This window comes from Protopterus annectens, chromosome 6.part0, assembly GCF_019279795.1.
Source record: "Protopterus annectens isolate FY-2018-M chromosome 6.part0, PAN1.0, whole genome shotgun sequence".
In the NCBI taxonomy this organism is placed as follows: domain Eukaryota; kingdom Metazoa; phylum Chordata; order Ceratodontiformes; family Protopteridae; genus Protopterus; species Protopterus annectens.
In genome coordinates, this window is record NC_056737.1 from 370,915,451 (window position 1) to 370,940,895 (window position 25,445).

Here is a 25,445-nt window from a genome sequence, read left to right on the forward strand (position 1 = left end):
AGAGATACAAGGGGGATGGAGGGTGGGAAACCAGGACTGCAACAGTGAATACACTCGAACATCTACATTTATGGTAAGTGTACACAACTGCACTATGTTTTTCACTGTTGCAGTCATCACATTTGGGTTGATTCCCACAGCTGAAGAAAGGGTGGAGGCAGTCAAGAAGACTGGGGGCTGGCTAGGATGCCCTGCAGGACTGCAGTGGCAAAGCCTGGCCTGGATTTGGAGAAGATAGATAGGTGGTAATGCTTGGTGAAGGTATGAAATTATGTCCATGTTGCAGCCTCCAGGATGTCCCTGGTGGGGACACCTCTGAAGAAAGCTGCAGAGGTGGAGATTGCTCTGGTAGAATGTGACCCCCTTGTGGAGAGGTTTCCCATGCTGCTTGCAGCAGAAATGGATGCAGTGTGCTATACATTTGTAAATGGTTTGTTTGGATATGACCTTGCCCTCTCTGCTCCTGTAGCAAAGCTGACTAACACTTGATCAGTCTTCCTAAATGATTTAGTCCTGTCTAGGTAGAATCTGAGCTGTCTGTGCACATCTAGAGAGTGCAGTATCCTTTCCCCCCTTGTTTTGTGGGTTAGGGAAAAAGGTTGGCAAATGAATGGATTGGTTGGGAGCCACACTGGACACCACTTTAGGCATAAAGGATGGGTTAGTCCTGATGGAGACCCTGTTATCATGGAAAATGATGAAGGGCTCAACAGCCATTAGTGTTTGTAGGTCTGATACTCTTCTTGCTGAAGTGATGGCCAGAAGCAAGGCTGTCTTCCATTAGAGAAACATTAACTCTGCTGAAGCTGCTGGTTCAAAGGGTGGCAGGGTGAGCTTTTCCAACATAAAGTTTACGTCCCAAGCTGGAGTAGGTGCTCTTCTGGGTGGCCTTAAGTTGTTAGCCCCTCTTAGGAACTGTTTGATGAGAGGGTGTGAAAAAAGAGGTGGCTCTGTGCTGAAATAAGCAGAGATATCAGAGGCATGTATTTTGTATAGTAGGTCAGCAAGGTATTCAGGATGAGAGGTAGGGAGGGCTGTTCCGTGCTGGCTCCCTTAGCCTGGATCCAGGTGCAAAACCTTTTCCATTTGTCAGCATAAGACTTTCTAGTGCTAGGGTGTCTGGCCTCACGTATAACTTTTAGCACTTGTTTGCTGAGACTGGCAGCTTGTGCAGTAGTCAGGGAATTTGCCAGGCTGCCAGACTGAGGGTTTGTAATTGGGGATGCATGAATTCTCCTTCCCTCTGGGTCAGGAGTGTTGGGATCTGAGGGAGATGCCATGGTGGCTGAGGTGACAGGCTGAGCAGTACCCCTTGTAATGAGTGTTAATGGGGGAAATGCATAGACCGAGAGTTTGGTCCACTGGAAGGATACAGCAACCACTTTCCAGGCCTTGCAGTGAGGCTCCCTGGTGCAGAACTTGCTGAGCTGATGGTTGGAGTGGGGGAAGCAAAGAGGTCGATCTTTGGGGTGCCCCATTTCTGAGTTGCAAGGGTTAAGGTTCTTTGGTCAAGCTGCCACTCATGTGGGTGCAGAAGATTTTTGCTTAAGTTGTCTGCCAGAGAGTTTAGACAGCCTGGCAGGAATTGTGCTAACAGGTGTAGTTGCATGGCTGAGGCCGCGTGCCAAAGAGTCATAGCGAGCCTGCACAGAGGGTACGAGTGAGTCCCTCCTTGCTTGTTGATATACCATATCACAGTGATGTTTGTCTGTTTTGATCAGTAGAGCCACCGGAGCCAGTAGGGGGTCTGAAATCTGTCAGTGCATGCTGGACAGCTAACATCTTTTTTTGGCTGATGTGCAGATGTATTTGATGTAGGCTCCATTGGCCCTGTATGCACCTGCCATCCAGGTGTGTACCCCAGGCATAGTCCGATGTATCTGTGGTGAGGGTCTGGGTGGCAAGGGGTTGTGAGAAGGGTAGTCCCTTGTTCTGGTAGCATGCTGCTGCCCACCAAAGAAAATCTTTCCTTAGACAAGGTATCATTGATATGATAACCATATCATAAAATATATCCAGGTCTTGAGTCCAGGTCTTGAGAGTGCTGACATCAAATGCATTTTAGGTACCATAGTTTCCTCATATGCAGTCTGCCATTATGAAATGAGTAGAATGCAAGAAGCCATGAACCCCAAAGCTTGCAGGATTTTCCTTGTGGATAACTGGGGTCTGGTGGCTAGTTGAGAGAAATAGGCTGTCAGGTAGGTTTACTTTATTGGTGTAAGGAAAGCCATCTGGGACGCTTTGTTCAGGCTTGCTCCCAGGAATACTTTTATTTTGGTGGGTAGTATACCACAGGGAGGTCAGTAAATACTTTACAAAAGCCAGGTGCTTAAGCAGCTGTTCCTGACTGTCTGCCTGAATTAGGCAGTCATCTAAGTATGGGTAAATTTGAATATTTCTTTGTCTGCAAAAAGCAATGGCGGGAGCCAGATATTTTGTGAAAACTCTGGGAGCAGTGGATAAGCCAAAGGGAAGTGCAGTGATCCTGCTCTGAAATGTAGATATTTCCTGCATGATTCCCTGATTGGGATGTGTAGGTAGGCCTCTTTTAGGTCTAGGGTGGCTAACCAAGCATCCTTGGAGAGCATAGGTAGTAGTTTCTGAAGGGTGAGCATTTTGAATTTTGGTATCACCAGAATGGATAGATCGAGGATGGGGTGCCAGGTGCCCTCTTTTCTGGGTACCAGGAAGAGTCTGGAATCGAAAGCTTGGTCTATCTGTTCTGCAGAAACAGGCTCTATTGCTTTCATGGAGAGCAGGGAAAGGACTTGGTTTTTGACCTCTGCCCACTGGTTTGAGGGGAGATCTGGGAACCCTTTTGGGGTTTGTAGAGTGTGGAAATAAAATCTGTATCCCTGAGACACTAAGGACCCAGTGGTCGTTGGTAATGATGGCCCAGGTGCTTGCATGGAAGGAGAGTTTTCCTCCTAGGGGCAAGTGCAGGTGGGCAGAGGGAGGGGGTGGAAGTGGAAAGTCATTGTGAGTTCTTACCATGAGGGGGTGGCTTAGCACGCCTTGGTTTTGAAGATGAGGAACTCCATTGCTTAGATCTCTGCATTCCCTGGGGCTGCTGTCTGGGGGATCTATTTCCCCAGGGTCTGGGTTGAGCTGACCTGGAGGGGGCAGGAAAGGACCAGTGCTTGGAGGGGCAATGCCTACTGAACCGGGATGGCTGGTCCTGCAGGAAGTCCTCAACTGTCTGCATAGACTTAGCTTTTTCTTCCATCTTTTTTAAGACCTCCTTTGCCTTGGTGCCAAATAAGTTGTCTTTGTGCAAATTATGCGTCCAATAATTTGGATTTGACATGGTCTGGCAAGGGCTATTCCTTAAGCAAAGCATGCCTTCTAAGTACAGAACCAGTGAATGCTAAACTGCAAGATGCTTCTAGGGCGTCAAAACCACATTGTAAGGTGTGCTTATTTACGTGACTTACAGAATGCATTAACTCTTGTAATTCTTTATTTTCTGCACAAGCAGGAAAATTTGGCATTTTTTTGTTTGATGAGTTTTACGGTATGTTGTTGAAATTTTAGCATATGGAACTGACAATTTAGTGCTCTAATAGCAAGCGTTGCAGAGGTGTATACTTTTTTACCCCATCTGTCTAAGGCTCGGGAATCCCTATCTGAGGGGGTGGGATTCTTAGCAGAAGTTGTTTTAATTCCTTTAGGCCCTTGAGAAATAACCTCAGGGTCAGCAGTAGGATTTTTGAATATAAATTTGTGAGAGTCAGGGACTTTATAGCACCTGTCAGGTTTCCTGGGAGCAGGCGGGAAGGTGTCAGGAGTCAAAATAGATTCCATAAAAACATCATCCACAATATCCAGGACAGGAGGAATGGCCAGAGGTTTGTGCTGTGGAAGATCTAAGAATTCCCTGAGTCTCTTTTTGGACTGAGGATAATCCTGACATTCCCAATGGAAATGTTCTATCAAAGTATGTAGGGTTTCATCAAAAGAAAAATCCTCTGGAGGAGAAGCAGAGGGAATGGATTCCTCTTCATCTGAATCCTCATAAGCAAACAAGGGCATGTCTTCATATTCTGAAACCTCAGAGTCATTGGACTCCTGGTCAGATAAAACTGCTGGCGACAAGTCTCTTTTTCTTGTAGAAGGGGTAGACTGGCTTTCCCTAATAAGCATGGTAAGGTCTTCTGCCATTTTAAGCATTTGGGATTGAGGCATGGAAGCAGGTGCTTTAGTTTGGGACGTTGGTTTTTAGGCGTAGTTCGTACCCTGGGCCTTAGAAACTTGGTAGTTTTAGAAAGAAGTGAAGACATGAAAGAAGTTATCGGTTTGTGTGGAATATCGGTAGTGGGAAGAACTTCCTCAGAAGCCGGTGCCTGCTCAGCAGCACTGGACCCATCCACAGTAGAGACATCCGCAAGATCCTTAATCAAAGAAGAGTATTGAGGGATACTGGACTCCGAACGGGTCTCCGTAGCAGCCTGTGGGGGCATCAGGGGCTGCGAAAGCGCCTCACTGAGTACCGGTGAACTGGCAACTAGCTTAACGGAAGCGCCATTGGCAGTTTTGGACCTGTGCGGTCTGTATCTGTCTTTATCCTTACATTTTTTCAGAACATCGGTAGTCAGATGGCTTACCGAAGCCATTTTGGAATACGGAGATCGCGAGCAAAAGTATTTAGCTACAATAAGGGCTTGATGACGTATAGTTCTGGAGTTGAACAAAGCACAAAACTGACAATGACGGACGTCGTGGTCTGGGCTTAAACAGGTGATGCAGTAAGAATGGAAATCTCGGTGTGGTATTTGCTTTCCACAGGTGAGACAAATGTTAACCTTTTCTGACATCGGTTAGAGCAAGAAAAAAGGATACCCAACAGGGTACTTAGCTTTAGAAGACTTCAACTTCAATTTCAGAAACGAAAAACTCAGGTAGCGGCCGACTGGCACTCATGCAAACTGCTTCTGCTTCGGGCTCCTCGGCAAGAAAGACTGATGTAATGGCATGTCGGCTGCCTGATTTTATATCACTGACAATCTGACGTCAGTCCTGGAGCGACAGCAACCGACACAGAAATACTAAGCCTCTGGTAGGAATACTAAGCCTCTGGTATTCGGGCTGACTAAGGACTACCCCTGGCAGGATAACCCAAGTGTGATGACTGCAACAGTGAAACACGAAGAACATCATGCTGTCATAAGGGATGGTCTGAATCTGTCCCCTTCATGGTATCGATTATTGACAAAGACATTGTCTACCCCCAAAGTGCCTTTTTTAGGCAAAGGCAGCCTGATAAACCTACCAACATAACAAAACAAGCAAAGGAAAATATGAATATGTTAATGATCAATTGTAGGAGCCTGAACAAGAAACTCTACTCCTTACAAGCTCTTTCCTCCCTGGAAGACATCGATGTCTGTGCAGTGACTGAGACATAGTTTAATACAGCAGAGAGCACTCTGGCTGTGCAGGGCTATAACACCTTCCACACATTTATACCAGCTACTGCGCTGGAAGGGAAAAAAGGTGGAGGTGTATTAATCTACATCCAAAAGAGACTCGCATCAAGGCTGGTAAAAGCACATGCATACATACATACATACAAATATTTCATGCACGGGCATTTTAGCTTGCCAGTATACCAAAACACTTGTTCCCACAATAAGTGCCCATGCTGTTCTTAAAAATATCTAAACTAGTACTTGCTTTAATGTAATTTGGTAGTCTGCTCCATGTATCAGCTACTCTGTCAGAGAACCAGTTTATATACTTCTTATTCCTACATAATTTTCTACATAGGTTGGCTGATGATTCTCTGGCACTTTTTGATAACTCCAAACATTCCCAGAGGTAGATGTCTCTAAATGCCCTATATACTTGAATAAGATCTCCTCTTAGAAATCTGTAAGAAACACTGTACAAGTTCAGAAATTTTAGTCTTTCATCATCCTCACCATCTTCTTTCGGCTGTTCCCGTTTGGGGTAGCCACAGCGGATCACCTGTTTCCATTTCTTTCTGTTCTCTGCATCTTGCTCTGTCACATCAACTACCTGCATGTCCTCTCTCACCACATCCATAAACCTAATCTTAGGCCTTCCTCTTTTCCTGTTACCTGGTAGCATCATCCTTAGCAACTTTTTCCCAATATACTCAGCATCCCTCCTCAGCACATGTCCAAACCAACGTAATCTTGCCTCTCTGGCTTTGTCTCCAAACCTTCCAACCTGGACTGACCCTCTAATATACTTATTCCTAATTCTGTCCACCCTCGTCACACCCAGTGGAAATCTTAACATCTTTAACTCTGCCACATCCAGCTCAAACTCCTGCCTTTTTGTCAATGCCACTGTCTCCAACCCATATAACATAGCTGGTCTCACTACCCTCTTGTAGACCTTCCCTTTCACTCTTACTGGTACTCGTCTGTCACAAATCACTCCTGACCTCTTCTCCACCCACTCCCATCCTGCCTGTACTCTCTTCTTCACCTCTCTTCCACACTCACTGTTACTCTGAACTATTGACCCCAAGTATTTAAACTCATCCACCTAACTTAAATTTTCACATCCATGGACGGCCTTGGTATACTTCTGCTGTACTCTTTCCAGTTTACTCATGCTTGTTTTCTTATAGGGTTTCCATAGTGTTATAACTAACAAACACTGACTTCATCAGTTTTGATTTCCTAGACTTTATAAATATTTTTATACAACCTACAGTTCTGTAACTATCATTAACCAACTGGGTGATATGATTAGAAAAACTATTAGCTGAATCTGCCCATATACCCAAGTCTTTAAATGAGTCTACAGTTTCAATCACTGTGTGCTTTATTAAATATTCACCTTTCAATTTATGTCTCCCAAATTCCATATGTTTAGTTTTTGCTGTACTTATCAGCATATTATTTTCCTGTGCACAAATGGTCAATTTAGTCATGTTATTTTGCAGACATGCCATATATGTACCACATGTAATCAGTTTACCCAACTTCAGGTCGTCTGCATATAGAGAGTAGAACACCTCAGATGAAAAAGGTCTGAAAGATGGAATCTAAACAAGTAAGGGCCTAGGACAGAGCCTGTGGGACACCCTGACTGTAACTAAGGATTTCACCTGTCCAGTTGCTGTATGATACTTGCCATGTCCTATTTGTAAGCCATGCAGCTATCCATCTTATCAAGAGCACATTAATACCTAATTGTACTAATTTATTGATCAGTATTTTGTGTATGACCCTGACAAATGCTGAAGTTAAATCTATATAAATTACATTGCAGCAACATTTTTTATTCATAGCTGTTATTATATTGTTATATAACATCATGTTACAGGTGGTAACAGATCTGTTTTCAACATATGAATGCTGATATATGGTTTCAAGTCTCAAACTTTCTTTTTTTTCTGGCTTTTCATCCAGAATAAAGGAGGTTATTGTCCCACTGTATTCATCCCTCATTAGACCCATCATAGAGTGCAATGCCCCATTTGGTATGTACCTCACAAGACATCTGCAACAACTGGAAAGGCCACAGAAACACCTCACTAAAAAAAAAATCACAGGCCTAAAGCAGATGCCCTATGCTAACCGACTAAAATATTCCAGCTATACTCTGTCACATATCGTCTACTCAGAGGCGATCTCTGCTTAACATAGGCCATGGGAAATCCAGAGCTGTTGGACATGCTACACTTAAAGGAATCCCAATCCATCAGAGCCACATGCTCCAGGGATCTAAACCTGGTCATCACAATGAACAAAACATAATGGAGGGATAGGTTCCTGACCCAGAGACCCCCCATACTCTGGAACAGACTGCCCATACATGTCAAGCAGAGCGCCTCCTTGGTGACGACTGGATGGGAGATAGGAAATTTACCCCGGGGAGCACATCAATCGCCCTGCTAGACAGGGCTCTAAGGAAGTAAATAGTGTGGGAAGAAATAGCTAGGGAATTGTTATGGCTAGGCTTGTATAGACCCTAGGGCCAATAGCCTAGTACCAACCTATGAACCTATCCAGTTCTGACAATAACTTGTCCAATATTACCTTCTCCACTATTTTTCCACAACATGAAAGCAGACTTAAGGGTCTATATGACTCTGGGTTTGTCCTACTCCCCTTTCCCATAAAGACAGGTTTAATAAACTCATGTCTCCAATCTTGAGGAATCTCCCCATATTTATATGACCTAGTGAATAACAGGCATAATAGTACCGTAAGTTCTTGCTGAAATGTTCTCAGGTCATTATTACTAATTCCATCTCCTCCTTGTGCTTGCTTTGGATCCAGTGTGCACAGTTCTGGGGTGACCTGGATGTCACTAGGACAACTTATCACCCCTTTTGTGGAGCCAAACTGTTTTGCATAAGATTTTGTAAATGTATCTGTTGTGTCTGAGAATAAATTCTGCACGCAGTTTATCAATTTGTGTATCTTTACTCCTTCCACATCTTGTGTGCCTATAAAAAGGTTTCCAAATATGCTCAATATCTTCACATAACTTTTCTTCAAATTTTTCTTGATCTTGTCTCACACTATGCTTAATCTGTTTGCCCAGTTTGTTTATTTCAGTTTTCAAAGTTGTAGTTTGAACAGTCTTCCATTTCTTATATTTTTTGTCTCTCACCATAATCAGACATCTTGTTCTTATGAAAATATATTCCCTTGATAATGTATGCCTAGATCTTGATATTAAACGTTTTTTTTTTTTTGATTTTTTGCACTCAAACCATTTCTCTTTCAAAACTTTCCACATTTCATCTGCAGTTTTTCCACTGAACACCTCACTCCAATTAGTTTTACATAGTGACTGTTTTGCTTCCATATAATCTGTAATTAACTGTCTGTGCATCTGTGCATTGGTTTAGATTTCAGTTTGGCAGAATTATCTATGAACAAATTAATCTTTATAACCCCATATGATACATTAGAACTTTTTTATGCCCAAATAACCATCAGAAAGGTCCAGTACTACAAATAAATTAGCTAATTATAGAACTATTTCTATAAAAAGACAGCCACAATGCTTACAGAAAGTAGAATCACTCAGTATTAAACTAAATACCATTTTCCTAGGTGATCTAAACTATCCAGCTATAGACAGGGGAAACCTACACCACCACTCATACATAGTAGAAAAGCTAAACAAAATGTAAATAAAGCCCTATTTTACCTGTTAGATTGCCAAATGACTCACAGCTAGGATGCAGATAACCAAAATAGGGAAGTTAAAGAGACCAGTCACCAATGGAGTCCCCAAGGGTTCTATGCTGGGATCTAGCCTGTTTAGCATCGACTTTTCTGAAGTAAAATCTAATACCAAAGGTCTCTGGCTGACTAAGCTTGCAGATGACTGCAAGCTAGGAGCAGTCAATGAATCTCCAAATGACTTAGCCAATGGTCTGTCTCAAATAAACAGCTAGTGTCAAAATCATGGTCTGAAACTAAATGCCAAAAAATGCATTATTGTATGCTTTGGGAAGTCATCTACCCCAGGCAACTACCATATTGACAACACCCCCCCCCCAGAGTTGACCCTGTTGTTTGACATTTGTGAATGTATGTGGACAGTAACCAACTTTTGACCAACATGTGCCTATAGCTTTAACAAAGTCCTTGTGTATTGCACAGCTTATAAACAAAGGGATTGTGTCGAGATCTAGGGGTGTTATTGTCCACCTTTACTCAGCCCTCATCAGGCCAATCATTGAATATAATGCCTCTTTGGGCATGTATCTATCCAGACACATGCAACAACTGGAACACCCACAGAGGTACCTTACTAAAAGGATACAAGGCCTAAACTACATGTCTTACATGGACCAACTCAAAGGTCCTGTCACTATACTTAGTATCCCACAAACTGCCAAGAGGTGACCTGTGTATCTGGCATACAAGGCATCATCTGACCAATTACTGGTGGATTTAATGCACATCAGCAAATCAAATGGCATCAGAAATACTCAGCCTAGGGATCTAAACCTATTCTGCAACATCAACAGAAAGGCTTGGAGGGACAGGTATATCTCACAGGGTGGCTTAATGGCTAAGGTGTTTGCCTTACAAACTCAAGGTGCAGGGTTTGAGTCTCACAAGGGATAATTGACTAGGCTTAAAATGTCTCGCAAGGGCAGTTAGCTTAGTAATAAACTATGAACCTATGAACATAGGAAATCATTGCTGTGGAATTGGCTTCCATTCACATGAAACAAAGTTCATCCCTGTCTATTTTCAAGAGCAACTTAGATCTATGGATGAGAAACAGAAAATGTACTCCAGGACTGCCCCCCTGTACTACTAATGGACAGAGACAGATCCTAAATGCTTTACACCATGCATGGGGCCCCTCAAATTATCTCCGGCATGATCACAGTTATTATATATTTGTATGGACCACGGGATGGGTAAGAACAATCTATAACCAAATGGGATGGGTTACTTCAAACAGAAAAAGGGAAATTGGCTAAGCTTAAAAATGGCACAAAAGCACTTATCTGTTATTAAAGTTCATAATGTTTTATATCTCAGCCATGTGATGTCCTCAGTTTGCTTTTGGATTAAGCTTAAAATGGCCCAAAGGCAGCTAGCCTAGTACTTACCTATGAAAAGGAGAAAGGACAGATGGGAGTTTCAGGATACTTAAAGAAGTCAATTTAGACAGTGACGCACATGCACTAAGTGCATGGAGTAGGAGAACAAAGCCTAAGAACACCATATAAGTGACATCTGGTACAGGAAGGCAGAAAGGAAGAAAACAGATGCTGGATGAGTCACAAGGAAGAGGCAGGAATGATATACATGTTCTTGGAAATGTGGGTGTGCACAAGTCATCTGGAAGTAGGTACACAACATTTGGGGAGACATTTCAAAAGGAAGCAGAGCATTCTTGGCAATTCTATACACGGCATAAAGAAAGAGGACAGCATCTGCAAAGAAAGAGAAATGAACATTAGACTGCTGAGCACAGAACTTAAAACCATCAATAAGCAAAAGCTGAATGGGATAAAAACAGCACGAGAGCAGGAATTACACAAGAGGTTCACAGACACGGGGGAAACGATGACAAAAACAGAGAAAAATGAGGAAAGGAGAGGAAAATGAAGAAGCAATGAAAAGAGCTATTAGAATACAACTTGAATGAAAAGCACACAGGAGGGAGGAGGGGGAAACCATGAAGGGGGACAGGTACATAGTAGGAAATGAAGCAGCCAGCCACTAATGACTTATGGTGCACCATTCATTAGGACTGCACATGAGTACAGTATAATGAATGTAGTTAATAAAGTTAAAAAAAGGAAAAATACAGAAACTTTCCTCGTGGGGTATTTATCTGAAATCCTCTAGCTTCAGGACCAACTGATGTACTGAAACATATAGTAGCACTGGACTCCAATGGCAAAAATAACTAAAGATGGCGCCAGCATAAGAATCTTTATAGTACATCAGATGGAAGTGCATCTGCAGGATGGTGGGGGAAGGTGGTTTCAAAGATTTATTATTGCAACAGTTAACTAAGGAGAGCGCGTGCACACACACACACACACACACACACACACACACACACACACACTCACACTCACACACACACACACACACACTCACACACACACACACACACACACACACACACACACACACACACACACACACACACACATACACACACGCACACACACACAGCTTTTTTTTGTTTAAACCTCATATCAAAAAATAGTTAAGTGAAACTAAAAATGTGACTGTGTTCTTCTGCATACACAGATCTACACACAAACATGTAACAGTATCCCTACATTAAAAATGTACAATAAAGGTTGCTTCACTACTTGAAAGATTAAAGAAATAAAACTAAAATGTTAAGTCGACTTCATTTTAAAACGTAAAAGGGACAAAAACTAATAGGCCTCAATATGTCTTGACTACCTTTCCAAATGCTGTACATAGAGTACAAATCAGAAATAAAATTTGTAAAAGCTGCAATTGCAAACCATTTTACAATTGACAAGAGTATGAATTGCAGACCAGCAGATAAAAGACTGCAAACCAGTAGGTCTTAACTGTAAACCAGCAGTTCTTATTACTCAATTAAGTCAAAGCATGACAAACTTAGCTTAATGGAAAAAGTCAAACTATCTTATTTTCATAGATAATGATCAACCAGCTTTTAAATCACAGATCTACCCCATCCAATGCAAGGACAACATTGTCAACTAACCTATGTGAATGTATCTTTGGAGATGCAGACTTAAATATTTTATTTTATTTGCATTTGTTTTCCAGGGTAGTGCATTGGTCTCCATGGACCTTTTTCAGACTCAACACAGGAGTGGTATCTAGTTAAGTGACTTGCTCAGAGTCTCACAGTTGAGCAATGGGGGCTGCGGGAATCTAACCTTTTACCATTGGACCACAGGAAACAACTCATTAACAGCTCCTTAATCATCTACGCCAACTGCCAGACAAATTTTAGCTTTGATAACCAGCTTACAAGAAAACTCAGCATCCTGGCCTTCCCAATTTTCTGCACAACTTTACACAAGATGCTTACCTTAACTGATCCCTGCAGGCAGTGCTCACAATCCTTTCCAGAAGGATCATCAGTGAACAAAGCAAACCCCGAGACATAGGACTTTCTCATGCCAGTTTCTTGGTTGAGGGTATGTAAAAATTCATCAACTGTGGTGGAGCCATCAAATCCAGCAACCTGAAAACAAGAGCAAAAGAACAAATTTGTACATGTGCTTATTCCTTTGCACAACACTCAGTTCTGTTAACTTAAACATATATTTTATAAGTTAGAACATTGAATGATGTGTTTTCTGGAAGCTCAACATGCATGTCACATTAGCAAAAACAAGGTTTCATAGTCATTAATGCAAACTTGAATTTCTCTCAGATGTCCATAATTTTCAGGGATATCTGTGTTGTTGCTCCTGAATATCTGCACTAGAATTTTTACTCTTTCTCCTTACAAAATCTGTTATGAAACAATGGGAATTAAAGTCACTCATGCCAGCAAGTAAAGTTAAAATACTAAATTTACAGAAAAAGCATAACTGAATTCTCCTTATATTGTCAAATTTCTATGCGAACAGGGATATTTTTAAAGTATTTAACCAAATCCTGTAGTGCTCCACCAAGAACCAAATCTAGCCCAAAATTACCACTAAAATTTTAATGTAAACTCATAAAAAGAAAATAATAAAATCAGTTAAATCAGTCAAGCACTTTTGTTCCATAAAAATTAAACAGAACTTTATTAGAACTGATTAACCATAATAACCAACCCCATTTAAATACAATTTCAGTCATATGACCTGGAAATATCCCTGTATCCCTGTTTTTTGTGGGGGGATACTGAGGTAAATGATTGAGAGGTGTTGAAACTTGTATGCTGTTTGAATTAAGAAACTGTATAGAGTCTAGCAGACCCAAAGCAACATGCATTCACAGTGGGGATGTTAATCAGATGAATCTGATGGATATATGCTGTAATTCTGAGGACTGCAGATACAATCTTCAGAGCATATATACTGGTGCAGGGGGGTACAGAGGTATGAGGGATCCATCTTGTAAAAATACTTTAGTCATTTAAAAGTAATTTTCAAAATTTGTCCTTTTGCAGAAAGAACTGCATTTTACTTTTCAAAGTATAGGAAATGACCCAAGTTGGTAAAATGTTGGCTGCTGGATGACAAGGTAATAGTAAAGGAAAAAAATCCATTCTAAAGATTACTTCTGGTTGGGTTCTACAAGGGTCTTGGTTTAGTTCAGCCTTTTTAAACAGTAACCATGTGTGCAAAAGGCTTAAAAGGAAAAAGGCTGCTCTCCTGAAGACTACAATAGAAGGCATGTGTTAACAGTAAAACAGGAAAACACAGAGAGAATGGTAAACAAAGTCCCTATATGTGAGTACAGCAAAACAAAAAGGACTTTTTTGGGGGTTATTTCTGTATTATAGATGAAGTAGCAACAGCAGAAATCATAAACAGACTAAGGGTGAAATCCCTCATTGTACTGTGTGTAGTTTTGAAACCTCCCTTTCCAAAAGGAATAAATAAGTTCATTTCAGAGGACAGAAAAAAGACAAAAAAAGTAGAAACTGCATCACTTGCCACCTGCATGCTAACCTGAATTAGCCAGTGGTCCTAGCATGAGTCGAGTTAGCTAGGAGAGAAGACAATGGGCAACCAGTGCCATGAGGGAAGGGAGGTGGTGATGGCAACCTTACAGTGTATCCTGATGGAAACTAGGAGGTAGCACAAGAAAAGACTTAAGATTTTTTAAGCAGTGCTTGTGCTACAGCTGAGGGTTTGATGTGTGTTTGTGGAAGCACACAAATGCCTGGGGTTAACATATATGCACATCTGCATAGGATCATGGCTCACTGCTGACCATCTCTTGTCCCTGTTGTGCTATGAAACTGGTAGTTTGAGGGAATGAAAGGATTGATTTTGGGCAGGATGGTGCCAATGGTCAGTGGGTAGAGATAATTATTTATTTAACATTTGTTTACCAGGTTAATCAGACTGGACAGCTGGTTATCCATTTTCAGAAGAGGCCTGGGGAGAAAAGCTCCATACAGTAAAAAATTAGGACAGTAATAAAAACTTAAAAGCAGTAGTCAAAATATAACAGTCACTTAATTTAAGCAGTAATAACATTTTAAAAAGTAGCAATTGAAAAGTAATCTGCAGTTGGAAAAATATCCTCAAAAAAGTACATTCATAGGGATCAAAGCAGTTTACAATGTAATCAACAGTTGACAACATCATTAGAGTAAGAATAAGTACATGATCATTGATGGGAACAGAATAAAATGTAGTTCTAAAACAAATCATAATCTACACCAAATTCCAAATAAAAAAAGAACATGTGAACTTAGTCTGGATAATGTTGAGGTTAATGGATAAAAAGGAGGATGCAACTAGAATTTAAGTACCTCAAGGAGATAAATAGGGAACCACATTTCAGACAATATGATGGCAAGAACAAGTGAATACAATCCGAAGAGTATGTGATGGCTATTGTTTAGCCTTCATGAGAAGATTCTTGGATGAAAAGCTATGAAAGAGTTAAACAAACATGTTTAAAGCAACTGCCTTTACTGATAAAGACAATACATGGTTGAATATGTTAAGGACCCACAGCTTATCTCCCGAAAGGAAAGAAGGTGATCACATCACCTGACATAAACACACACACACTCACACACACATACACAACCCCCCACACACACACACACATGCACATACACTATCTATCTTAGGGGAACATAGGAATAATACTAGGTGAGCGATCATGGGGACCATAAGATGCCTGGCCTAATACATCTTTAGGTAGACAAGCTTAAGAGTTCTTGCCACTCTTGTCAAGCACTAAATACTGCTTACTTCCCAAATTTAGCAGGGCCTTATATGATAAGCCTGGTGTAAATTTGTGTCTTCCCTTCCAGTTGTCAAGACTAGCCTTAATGGTAGCCAAAGTGCTACTTTGTTTGACCTGTAGTGGCAATTTAATTCTCAGTCTAGCAATAAACTGCATTAGGAACCTAGCCTTAAAGTGAGTCTTGTTTATATTTTGGTGAAGATTTAGGTTACTAGTGCAGTTATTTGTAGATGCAGTGGTTTTGAGAAGAAACAGGTGAAATAGGATTGTGTCTTTTATGGCTCAAAAAGCTAGACAAGTGTCATCTCAGAGTAGCTGGTAGGTGAAGTACAAGAAGAGATAGTCTAATCTTTTTGGATAGTTGAAGGATTCAAGACCTTTATTTTCTCTATTAGGAACCTCTGTGACCTTCCCAGTAGAGTGATATGCTTGGATGTGTACATACCAAAGGAAGCATTTTATTTGATGATGGGTCAGAAAAGGAAGAATACAGGGGCAGAATGACTTCTTAGGCTTTTGAAGATATTACCTTGATAATTAACTGGGCCAGATAGACACTTTCTGACTATGATGAAAACATGATGACTGAATGAGAGAGAGGTGTCCACATAAGTGCCCAGGTCTCCTACGAATGTTTCTGCCTGAAGAGGAGTACTATTTAAGCAGTGGAAACAAGTTTTGCTGAATGCTACTATGCTGCACTTTTTTGTATTTAAGTTTAGACCATTTTCAGTACACCAGGTATGTGCATATTCCAACCCTGCTAGAGGTGCAGAACTGATTAGTATTAGTGGATTAGCAGATAACACTACCCGCCTTGCAGTAATCAACAAACTTAGTCAACCACACTTCTGGGACATTTACATGGATTTATGCAAAATAAATGGTAAATAGTCAAAGGCATAGCAAGGATCCCTCTCATTAAAATTTACATTCAGAAAGTGTCCCAGCAACTTTCACATTCTGGGATCTATTGGATAGCTAATTTGCAATCCAAAGGCAGCTTAAGAGTTTACATTAAGTTTCAGGAACTGTCAACAAAGCAAGCTCCGTACGTATGGCAGGTACAACATTCCAAAACACTCAGCATTCAGACAAAAAACATTTACATTAAGTTTGTCTAATTTTACAATTCTTCTACTGTGGGAATATGGCCAGATCAAGATATGTAGTGTGCACAGACTGACCACTGGCCACAGCTTATTAGCTTCTAGACGGCAGGAACTGCACTTCACAAAACCAAACTGGGTAGTGTCTAGCTTAGTTATATTGCCTGTTTGCACAACTGAGCTCTGCTAGGCATGGCTTTGCGTACAAAGCTGGAGAGGCTGACTTGTCCATAAATACTCGAGTCTGTACGGGAGTCATAGTGGTTGAATAGTTTAGGTGCAGGGTCAGACAGTACATACTTGGCATTAATGAGAAAGCGGCTTGTTATGTTGTCTGGTCCCACTGAAGCAATATTTTTAACCTTTGACAGGATACTAAGACTTGTTCCAGTGTAATTTCAGGGGAAACTATACTTTCAGGGACACTTGGGTAACAATGTGGGTAGGTGGAGTAAAGTTAGCACTATATTTCTATGCTAATATATTGACTATATCCTTGGGTTCAGTGTGTATGTGATATTACTATGAATAAGTTCAGTGCATTGTTAGACATTACACTTTAATTTTCTGACAGAGCTGAAGAAAGATTTTCAGTTTCCTTTTTTTTTGGAGACCTTATGCTCACATTTTGCTTTACATTTGCTAATAGTGTTCTTAAGTTCCTAGCTGCTGTGTTTCAGTGTTGTCAAGACAGAGGGATTGAAACTTTTGCAATTTGATCCTTCTTTAATTATACAATTTATTTATCTGAAGTTCTACCACTGAGGTTTATTTCTGAATTTGCCATTACATTTGGGTGGATGGGTACTAACTTTTCCATGTAGCTGTTTAACTGTTTGCAAAATGCAGTGGTGAATGTGGTAGCCCTCTAGGCTGGATCTACTTGTAAGGGATTATTGGAAAGTTTGCATATGAATTCTACAAGCTGAACAAGATTTGCCCTGTATGTTTCTCTAAAGATGACCTCATTTGTTGATGGGGTAGTGCAACTAGGCATGACAGAGAAAACAAACAACTTGTGGTCACATTTAACCAGGAATGAGGAGACGTGAGATGTGGTACAGGTGGGGCAAGGTTGATAAGTTCCAGGTAAAGGATGTAAGAACTCTAGCTGACAGTTTTACAATTTGTTGTATTACATAGGTATTAACAAAGTCTAGGAAATACTGAGCATAGCTATTTTTAGACGTGTAAGTACGTCAATCAATGTTTGGGTAATTGAAGTCCCCTAGCAAGAAGACATTGTGTTTGATATTTAATGCCTCAGTGGTGCTATTTTAATTTTCATGATCTTTAGGGTACACTGCTAGGGATCTAAAGCTAGCAATCTAAAGTTGTCATTGCACTAAAGCCATGCCTTGAACTAATCAAATTCAAATGTTTTTTGAGTTGCAGTACAGCTTCAAGTTCTGGCATCTTTCTATTTAGACTTGTAGGATTGAGTAGAGCCCACCAGGATGTTGTCAGAGTCTTGTGTATGAGTCTATGAATGTCCAGTACCGGAAGTGACTAAAAAATGTACTATGAGGCAGCATAGACTTTAGACAGTATGTGGAAACCTTGGTATGAGAGATTTAAGCCATCCCTGACAAATTTGGAAGTCATTTTCTATCATTTCATCCCATCCCAGACTGATGCATTTTGCTGTCTTAGAGTGATGCCAATTATATAGCCAATTGTTAAATCTAATTTTCTTGATACCTAGGCATCATTTTTTGGTGAGGGCAAGACACTAAAGACCAGCATCTTTCCTGCATCTAACACATGCATAATAAGTCCTATCATTTCTCTTTGCATGTCCCTCTCCGTGGAGTCCCTCAGGTCATTCACTCCCACATAGGCCACCACTAGGGTGTGCTTATGTTCACCTGGCTTAATAGTCCTTCTGGCACTTGTAGCTTCTCATATCCTGGCACCAGTCAAGCAGCTTGCAGTCACTCCTGTTCTTTTTCAATCAGTTGAGCATTGTCCTCACTGGCAAAGAGGTCCACCTTTGGGGCTCCTCATTTTTGAGTTATGAGGAAAATATCCTGGTGTAGATGCCACTCATGGGGGTTTATCAAGGTCCTGCTGAGGTGATCAGTAAGGGTATTTTGTACCCCTGGCAGATATTGCGCTAGGAGGTGCAGTCCCATGGAGTGTGCTGTCTCCTAGACTTGCATGGCTAGATGGCACAGGGCGTAGGAGCGTGTGTCTCCTTGTCTGTTTATGTACTACATGACTCTGCTTTTGTCTGTCTGTACTACCAGCACCCTTAGTATCCATTCTCTTTAAAGGCCAGTAAGCCTTTTAGAACTGCCATGAGTTCTTTCCAATTTATGTGCCTATTCTTGGTCTGGGAATACCACAAACTGTGGGTTTGGAAATGTTAAGTATGGGCTCCCCATGCAATGTCTGAGGTGTATGTGGTGAGGATTTGACCTTGAGGAGAGAATTTTAAGGGCAAGCCTCGACTCTGGGTGTACGCCTGTACCCACCATGTGAGCTCTTGTTTGAGGCAAGGTATCAGGTGTATCTTTGTTGTCCAGGGGCTGAGTGCTCTGACACCACACATTCTTTAGATACCACTGAAGCTTCCTCATCTGTAGCCTGGCTAGTGGCACCATGAGCACACAGGATGCCATGTATCCCAGAGCTCTGAGGAATTCTCTGGCTGTCATGCACTGTTTGCACTGTAGGCTCTGGAAGTAGCTTGTCAGAAAGGTGACCGTGCAGAGGGGGAGGAAGGCCTTTTGGAGGGAAAAGTCCAGGAGTGCCCCTAAGAAAACCATCTGTTTAGATTTCACAGTGATAGACTTCTTTAGGTTTAGAGTGAACCCCAAGGAGGTTAGGAAGTCCTGTGTAAATTTCAGGTCTTTGAGAACCTGTGACAGGTTTGAGGCCTGTATTAGGCAATAGTCCAGGTAGTGGTAAATCTGGATCCCTTTGGTCCTGCTGTAAGCAACGGCAGGAGCTAGGAACTTTGTGAAAACCCTTGGTGCAGTAGACTGTCCAAAGGGTAGAGCTGAAAACTGATAATGACTGGACCTTGCTCTGAAGTGAAGAATGCTTCTGTGCGACTTTGAGATGGGCATGTAAAGGCAGGCATCTTTTAGGTCTAATGACCCCATGAATGCCCAACGGGCTAACATATGGAGTAGTTTCTGCAGGGTCAACATTTTGAATTTTGATACACTGAGAAAAAGATTTAACCTGGACAGTTCCAGAGTGGAATGCCAAGACCCTTCTTTTCTGGGTCCCATGAAGAGTCTTGAGTTAAATCCTTTCCATTTTTGGTCTTCTGGAACTGGTTCCACTGCTCCCTGGGAACACAAAATTTGAATTTGTTCTACAGCCTGAATTATTTGATCCTTGGGTACATCTGGGTCTCCTGAGAATTTTAAGGGCTCTTTGAAAGTGAGCTTGTAACCATGGGCAATAATATTTAGAACCCATTAATCTGGGGTAATATGGGTCCAGTTTTGATAGGAAAAGGACATCCTTCCTCCTGGCTTTCGGGTTGGGTTGGGGAGGGGGATAGAAGCGGAGAGTCATAACTGCATTCTGGCTGGGGCAAGTATCCTAAGAACTCCCTTGTTAGTGAGAGTCTGAGGTCCACTGCCTAGATCTTTGTTGCTGTGGTCTATGCCTGGGAGTTCTGTCTCTCTGAGGCTTTCTCTGTTTGTTCCTAGTTTGGAAAAAGACCAATGATTGGCAAGAAAATTCCCGCTAAACCTGGGGAATTGCACTTATAGAAAGTCCTTTACTGTTTGCACAGATTTTGTCTTGTCCTCCATCTTTTTGAGGACTGATTCAGCTTTAGGCCCAAAACGGCATTCTTTGTAAAGGGGCATCCAGGCGATTAGCTTTTACCTGGTCAGGGAGGGGATTGCTCCCTAAGCCAAGCGTGTCTCCTGATAACTGTGCCAGTGACAGCTGCCCTGCAGGAGGCTTCCAAGGCATCATACTAGAAGTGAAGGGAGTGTTTTTCCACTTGAAAACTGGAATGGCACAGATCTAAAAGCTCCTTTGAGAGGTTTTTATCCTCTAGAACAGACATCTTTTGTTTTAGTTGCTCAAGAATGGTTTGCTGGTATTTGATTATATGAAAGTGACAAATGATGGCCCTCGTAGTAAGGGTAGCCAAATGTTTATTTTCTTTCCAAATCTATCAAGAGCCCTACTTTCTTTGTCAGTTGGTAAAGGGTTCCTTGAGGTACTGGTCATAGACCCATTGAGAACACTTCAAGGTCAGCAAAAGGGTTTTTAAACAGATATTTATGAAAGTCCTGGATCCTGTAAAACCAGTAAAGCTTTCTGAGTGCAGGAGGGAGAGAGTCAGGATTTAAGGAAGCATCCTGAAAAACATTACTTCCACGACAGATGGTATTGCTAGGCAGTTGTGCTCAGGGAGGTCTAAGAACTCCCTGACTCTCTTTTTGGCTTGTGGGTATTCTTCTACTTCCCACTGAAAATGTTGCCTCACAGCATGAAGAGACTCTCCAAAGAGGAGGTCTTCAGAAGGAGATGCAGAAGGGAGAATTTCTTCTGAATCAGATTCCTCATAAGAGGTGCAGGCGGGGCCTTCCTCAGATGCAGAGTCCTCCAAATCAGACTCTTCTTCTGAAAGCAGTGGGTCAAGGAGGAATTCAGGGTGGGTGTCTCTTTTTCTTTTCCCCTGAGGTGATATCCCCTGAAGTCTGTCTGAACCTTACAATGTTAATGAGGTCTTCAGCTAATCTGATCAAGTACTGTTGGTGTCCCTGAAACTGGGATCCCATAGGCCAAGGCAAAGACCCTGCTACAATGCCTTTCTTTGGTGTAGGTTTGGTCTTAGGCCTGGGAGCATCTGATGCCCTGGCACCTGCTCTTTCGATTGTAGATGCACCGGAGTGTCCCTAGGCCATAAAGAGTCACTGGTTAGCAGTGGCTCATAGGAAACCATGGCCTGCTAGGTGGTCTTGGACCTAACTGAAGAGCTGAAGCTACGAGTTGTAGAAGTCAAAGGGATCGAAGGCATGTCTGACTCTAAATGAGTCTCAACAGAGGCCTGGGTCACTGAATCAAAAGTCGAAGAGGGCAGGCTGCAAAAGCACCTCACCTTCCTCGACAATCCCAAGTCTAGTAAGTGAGTCAAGGTGGTGAGTGAGTGCCATCCATGGACCTAGGCTTTTGACTTTTATCTTGCGCTTAGATTTATTGAGCTTAGGAAAACCGGTGGATGCCATAGTACGTGATTGCACAGATTCCTGCCTCAGGAACCAAGCTAAAAACTCTGCTCTGCGCCTAATATTTCTAGTGTTAAACTAAGCACAGAAATGATAGGGATGTTGTGGTATGGGCCTAAGCAAGTTGCACAAAGTGCATGGACATCTCTGTGTGGAATTTGTTTACCACAGCAGAGACAATTAGTAAGTATCTGATATGAGTCAAAGAAGAAAGAAAGGAGTTCCCCATCAGGGTACTTATCTTTCCGACGACAACATCTCTGCTGCAGACCAACTGACACACTTAAAATCTGCTTTGGGCTCCAGTGGCAAGAAAAGACTGAAGTGATGACACAGGCTGGCTCCCTTTACACCCGAGTATACTGATGTCATTCAAGGCATCCACCAGCCTGGAAGGCAAAATAAGTTTGTCTGGTAGTCGGGCCAGCCGAGGGCTTTCACGGCAGGAAATCCCAACTGTCAAGACTGCAAAAGTGAAACATAAAGAACATCTGTGATTTTCGGTCAGTATGTATGTTAAACTGTAATTCATTCAAAACTGATCAGTACAAGGAGGATAACTTTATCCTTACTACCACTATTAGTGACACCAGAGGTGATTATATAAGTTGTGGGTGTACAAGGGAGTAAAGTCCCCTGCACCAGGGCACTGGGGAGTGTGGCAAAACATCACACAATAAACATTGTTTTTTTGTAATACAACTTTTAGAATTTTGTTTTCAACCAACACACTGAATTAAAAAGAAAAAAATGTACTTAGAAAAGTATATATGTCCCCATGTCACTAGATTTCGATCATTTTGCCAAATAAAAGACAAAGCAATCGAAAGATCAGGAATCATGTGGCATAATGACATGACCTTTTGGATATCAAATTCTCTTTATGCATTACCAGAATGTCAGTGTTAGCAATAGGAATTTTATGTATATGTTCTGGTACATGAAGTAGACAGAATAGGCACTCTTATGGAGTAGGGCACTCTTATGGAGTAGGAGTACAAATCATTAGACTAAGAATCAAACAATGGGAGACTGTCATGAATCCATGGCACCTTGTGTAGGAAGACAAAACAAGTGAAAGATCAAAAACTGTATGGCACCATGACATCCCCTTTTGCATATCAAGCTCGCTTTATGTATTACCAGAACGTCAGTGTTAGTAATGGGAATTTTCTGCATATGTTCTGGTACATGAAGTAGATAGAATAGGCAATCTTACTGAGTAGGAGTACAAATCACTAGACAAAGAATCAAACCACAGGAGACTGTCATGAATTCATGATGCCTAGTGCAGGATATGTCAGCTTACCTGATAAGTTCCATTCAGGAAATGCACAGGAATGCTAAAAGGCAGGGAATGGTGATAGGGATTCCGCAGTAATATAGAGATGATCTCAAGTCTTGATGGTTTGGCTTCACGGTCACCATTCTGTAAGGTACGTTCTACAAGCTGCTGGCAATAGATGGCATACTTTCCAATTTCAAGCCTAACACAAAAACAATTAAAGGTAACTGTACAAAAGAAATGCAAATTTTAAGCAAGAAAGAGGACATTTTACAAAATATATAAAAAATAACTAAGAACTTCTTCAGCTGAAGTGGAGCAAACTGGATTTTGCTGAACTATTGATTTCTGAAATTCTCAGAAATGTAGTTCACATTATTCTTGAAATATTTTTGCTGGTTCAGAATCACTTAGTATTACTCTCCTCAGGCATCCCTACCATTCTAAAGGGTGGGGAGTTTGAAAGCAGTCTGACTGCATTCCCTTCAGGAAGAAGACCTATTTCCATCAGGCATAATAAGCACATGACTGACTGAAGCCAAATAAAGCACCCAAGTGAGGAGGTTAGAATATTGTTTTTCTGCTCCAGCCAAAAAGCTACACAGATGACGGATGAATATACAGACAGGCTCACATTTACTTACTTATTAATATGTTATGACAAGGAAACTCTAACTAGGCAGTGTGTGTTTTCAGGAGAGGCCCAGCAAGAAAAAAAATCCACAACATAAAATGACTAAATGCAAACAAAAATACAAACAATGAAATGATAACATAAGGACAACAGATTATATGGAGGCACATAATTTCACGTTTAATAAAAACAATCAACAAATGTGGATACAACACCCATCATAAAATATCCACATTATTATGACATTAACATTATACTTTTCTTTTTAATGTAAGAAAAAAATGGTGCTGGAGATTCTAGTACCAGGTACACAACGTGTGCATTCATGCTTGTTGGGGGAGGGGGCAGAATTCAGTGTGGAATTTATAGTGATGCATTAAATATTTTGGGACGCACATGAAAGGCTTTAAAGAAAATGGATGGGCAAGCAGTTAATATAACTGCAAAACATTTAGACTTTCAAAAGGTGAGGTTTCTAGGACAAATTTGTTTATATGTTCACTGAGTTTAAATCAGGTTTTATAAGTCCTGCATTGTGGAATGAGAAAAGAGAGGGTCTAAAATGGATGTATGATGGCCAGAAGTACCTCAGTACAGAATGTGAAGAGATCTGAACCCAGACCAAATTTCACACCATAAAACTTGTCTCAGATGTAATAGTCTGCTCCTTATCTGCATGTCATTGCAGCTACCTTAGAGAAATAAAAGGAGTCAGTGGCAGAACCCTATGTCTTGGTCCCAAGAACAGCTGCTTGGAAGGAACTTTCCTACTGAGCCCCATAAACTTCACAGGTAAGAACAGAGAGGAAACTTCTAGCTAGATTTATCTTTGAAGAGAAAACAGGCAAGGCAGCCTTTAACTTATGTACTGGTTCCCTTAGCTTTTGCCTTTCATTTTAATTTATGGGAGCACTGAATTAGCCTCTCTATTGTCAACCTTGCAGGGATTCCATTTCATCTAAACTGCAGGCACTGAAGATTGCCATTGCATATCTAAAATAGTAGCAAGTGCTCTAATCCCAGGCAATATAGAGTTACATATAGGGGTTGTACTGTTCTCTATCATACACAGTCAACTTTAAGGATCTCTGCATTTTGTGTGCCAAATGTGGGGGATTTTCTTAACATCGCAAATTTTGTAGAGTCTTGATCTTGTCAGTAATAAGACAAATAGAAACTAAACGGGGTGCATATGCCTCATAACCCAAGTGTGAGGATATGATGAAATGGCGAAAGGAGATGTGTGTCCCTTTGAGGATAAGAACATGAGATTTTCAGAAAAGTAAATCAAGAAGGTTAGCAAAGGAAGTACTTAAGTGTTCTATCAACAGTAAAAAGCCCTTCAAAATAATATCCTCTAGTTCCACAAACACATCTTTGCACAGTGAACCTCTGCAATGGTACATCATCCTTATTTTATGTATAGGTTGCAGAATTCAGCACGTTATTCCAACTGGTGCCTTAATAATGATATTTAGGGAATGAGACACTTGCCTACTTCTAAAGATAATCCCCTTACCATGCACCCAAATGTTTTGTTAACATTCACCGTTTCATTCACAGGCTGGACAGAGCTGTTTGAGCTTTTTGTTGCAAATATCATATCATCATCTTCTTTCGGCTGATTCCCGTTAAGGGTCGCCACAGCATATCACCTTTTTCCATTTCTTCCTGTCCTCTGCATCTTGCTCTGTCACACCAACCATCTGCATGTCCTCTCTCACCACATCACTAAACCTTATCTTAGGCCTTCCTCTTTTCCTGTTACTGGTAGCTTCATCCTTAGCATCTTTTTCCCAATATACTCAGCATCCCTCCTCAGCACATGTCCAAACCAATGTAATCGTGCCT

The 25,445-nt window shown here is 41.4% G+C and overlaps 1 protein-coding gene across 2 annotated transcripts in view; it reads right to left on the minus strand.

The window, feature by feature from the left end:
* The window catches only part of LOC122804322 (pleckstrin homology domain-containing family H member 1-like), a 1,703,720-nt gene that overhangs the window by 341,790 nt on the left and 1,336,485 nt on the right, over window positions 1–25,445 (minus strand). For both annotated transcript variants that reach the window (XM_044074112.1, XM_044074113.1), the window contains 2 exons: window positions 22,985–23,162; window positions 12,520–12,675 (listed from right to left, as the gene is read on the minus strand). In XM_044074112.1, the coding sequence (XP_043930047.1) occupies window positions 12,520–12,675; window positions 22,985–23,162 (334 nt within the window). The remainder of the gene's footprint in view (window positions 1–12,519; window positions 12,676–22,984; window positions 23,163–25,445) is intronic.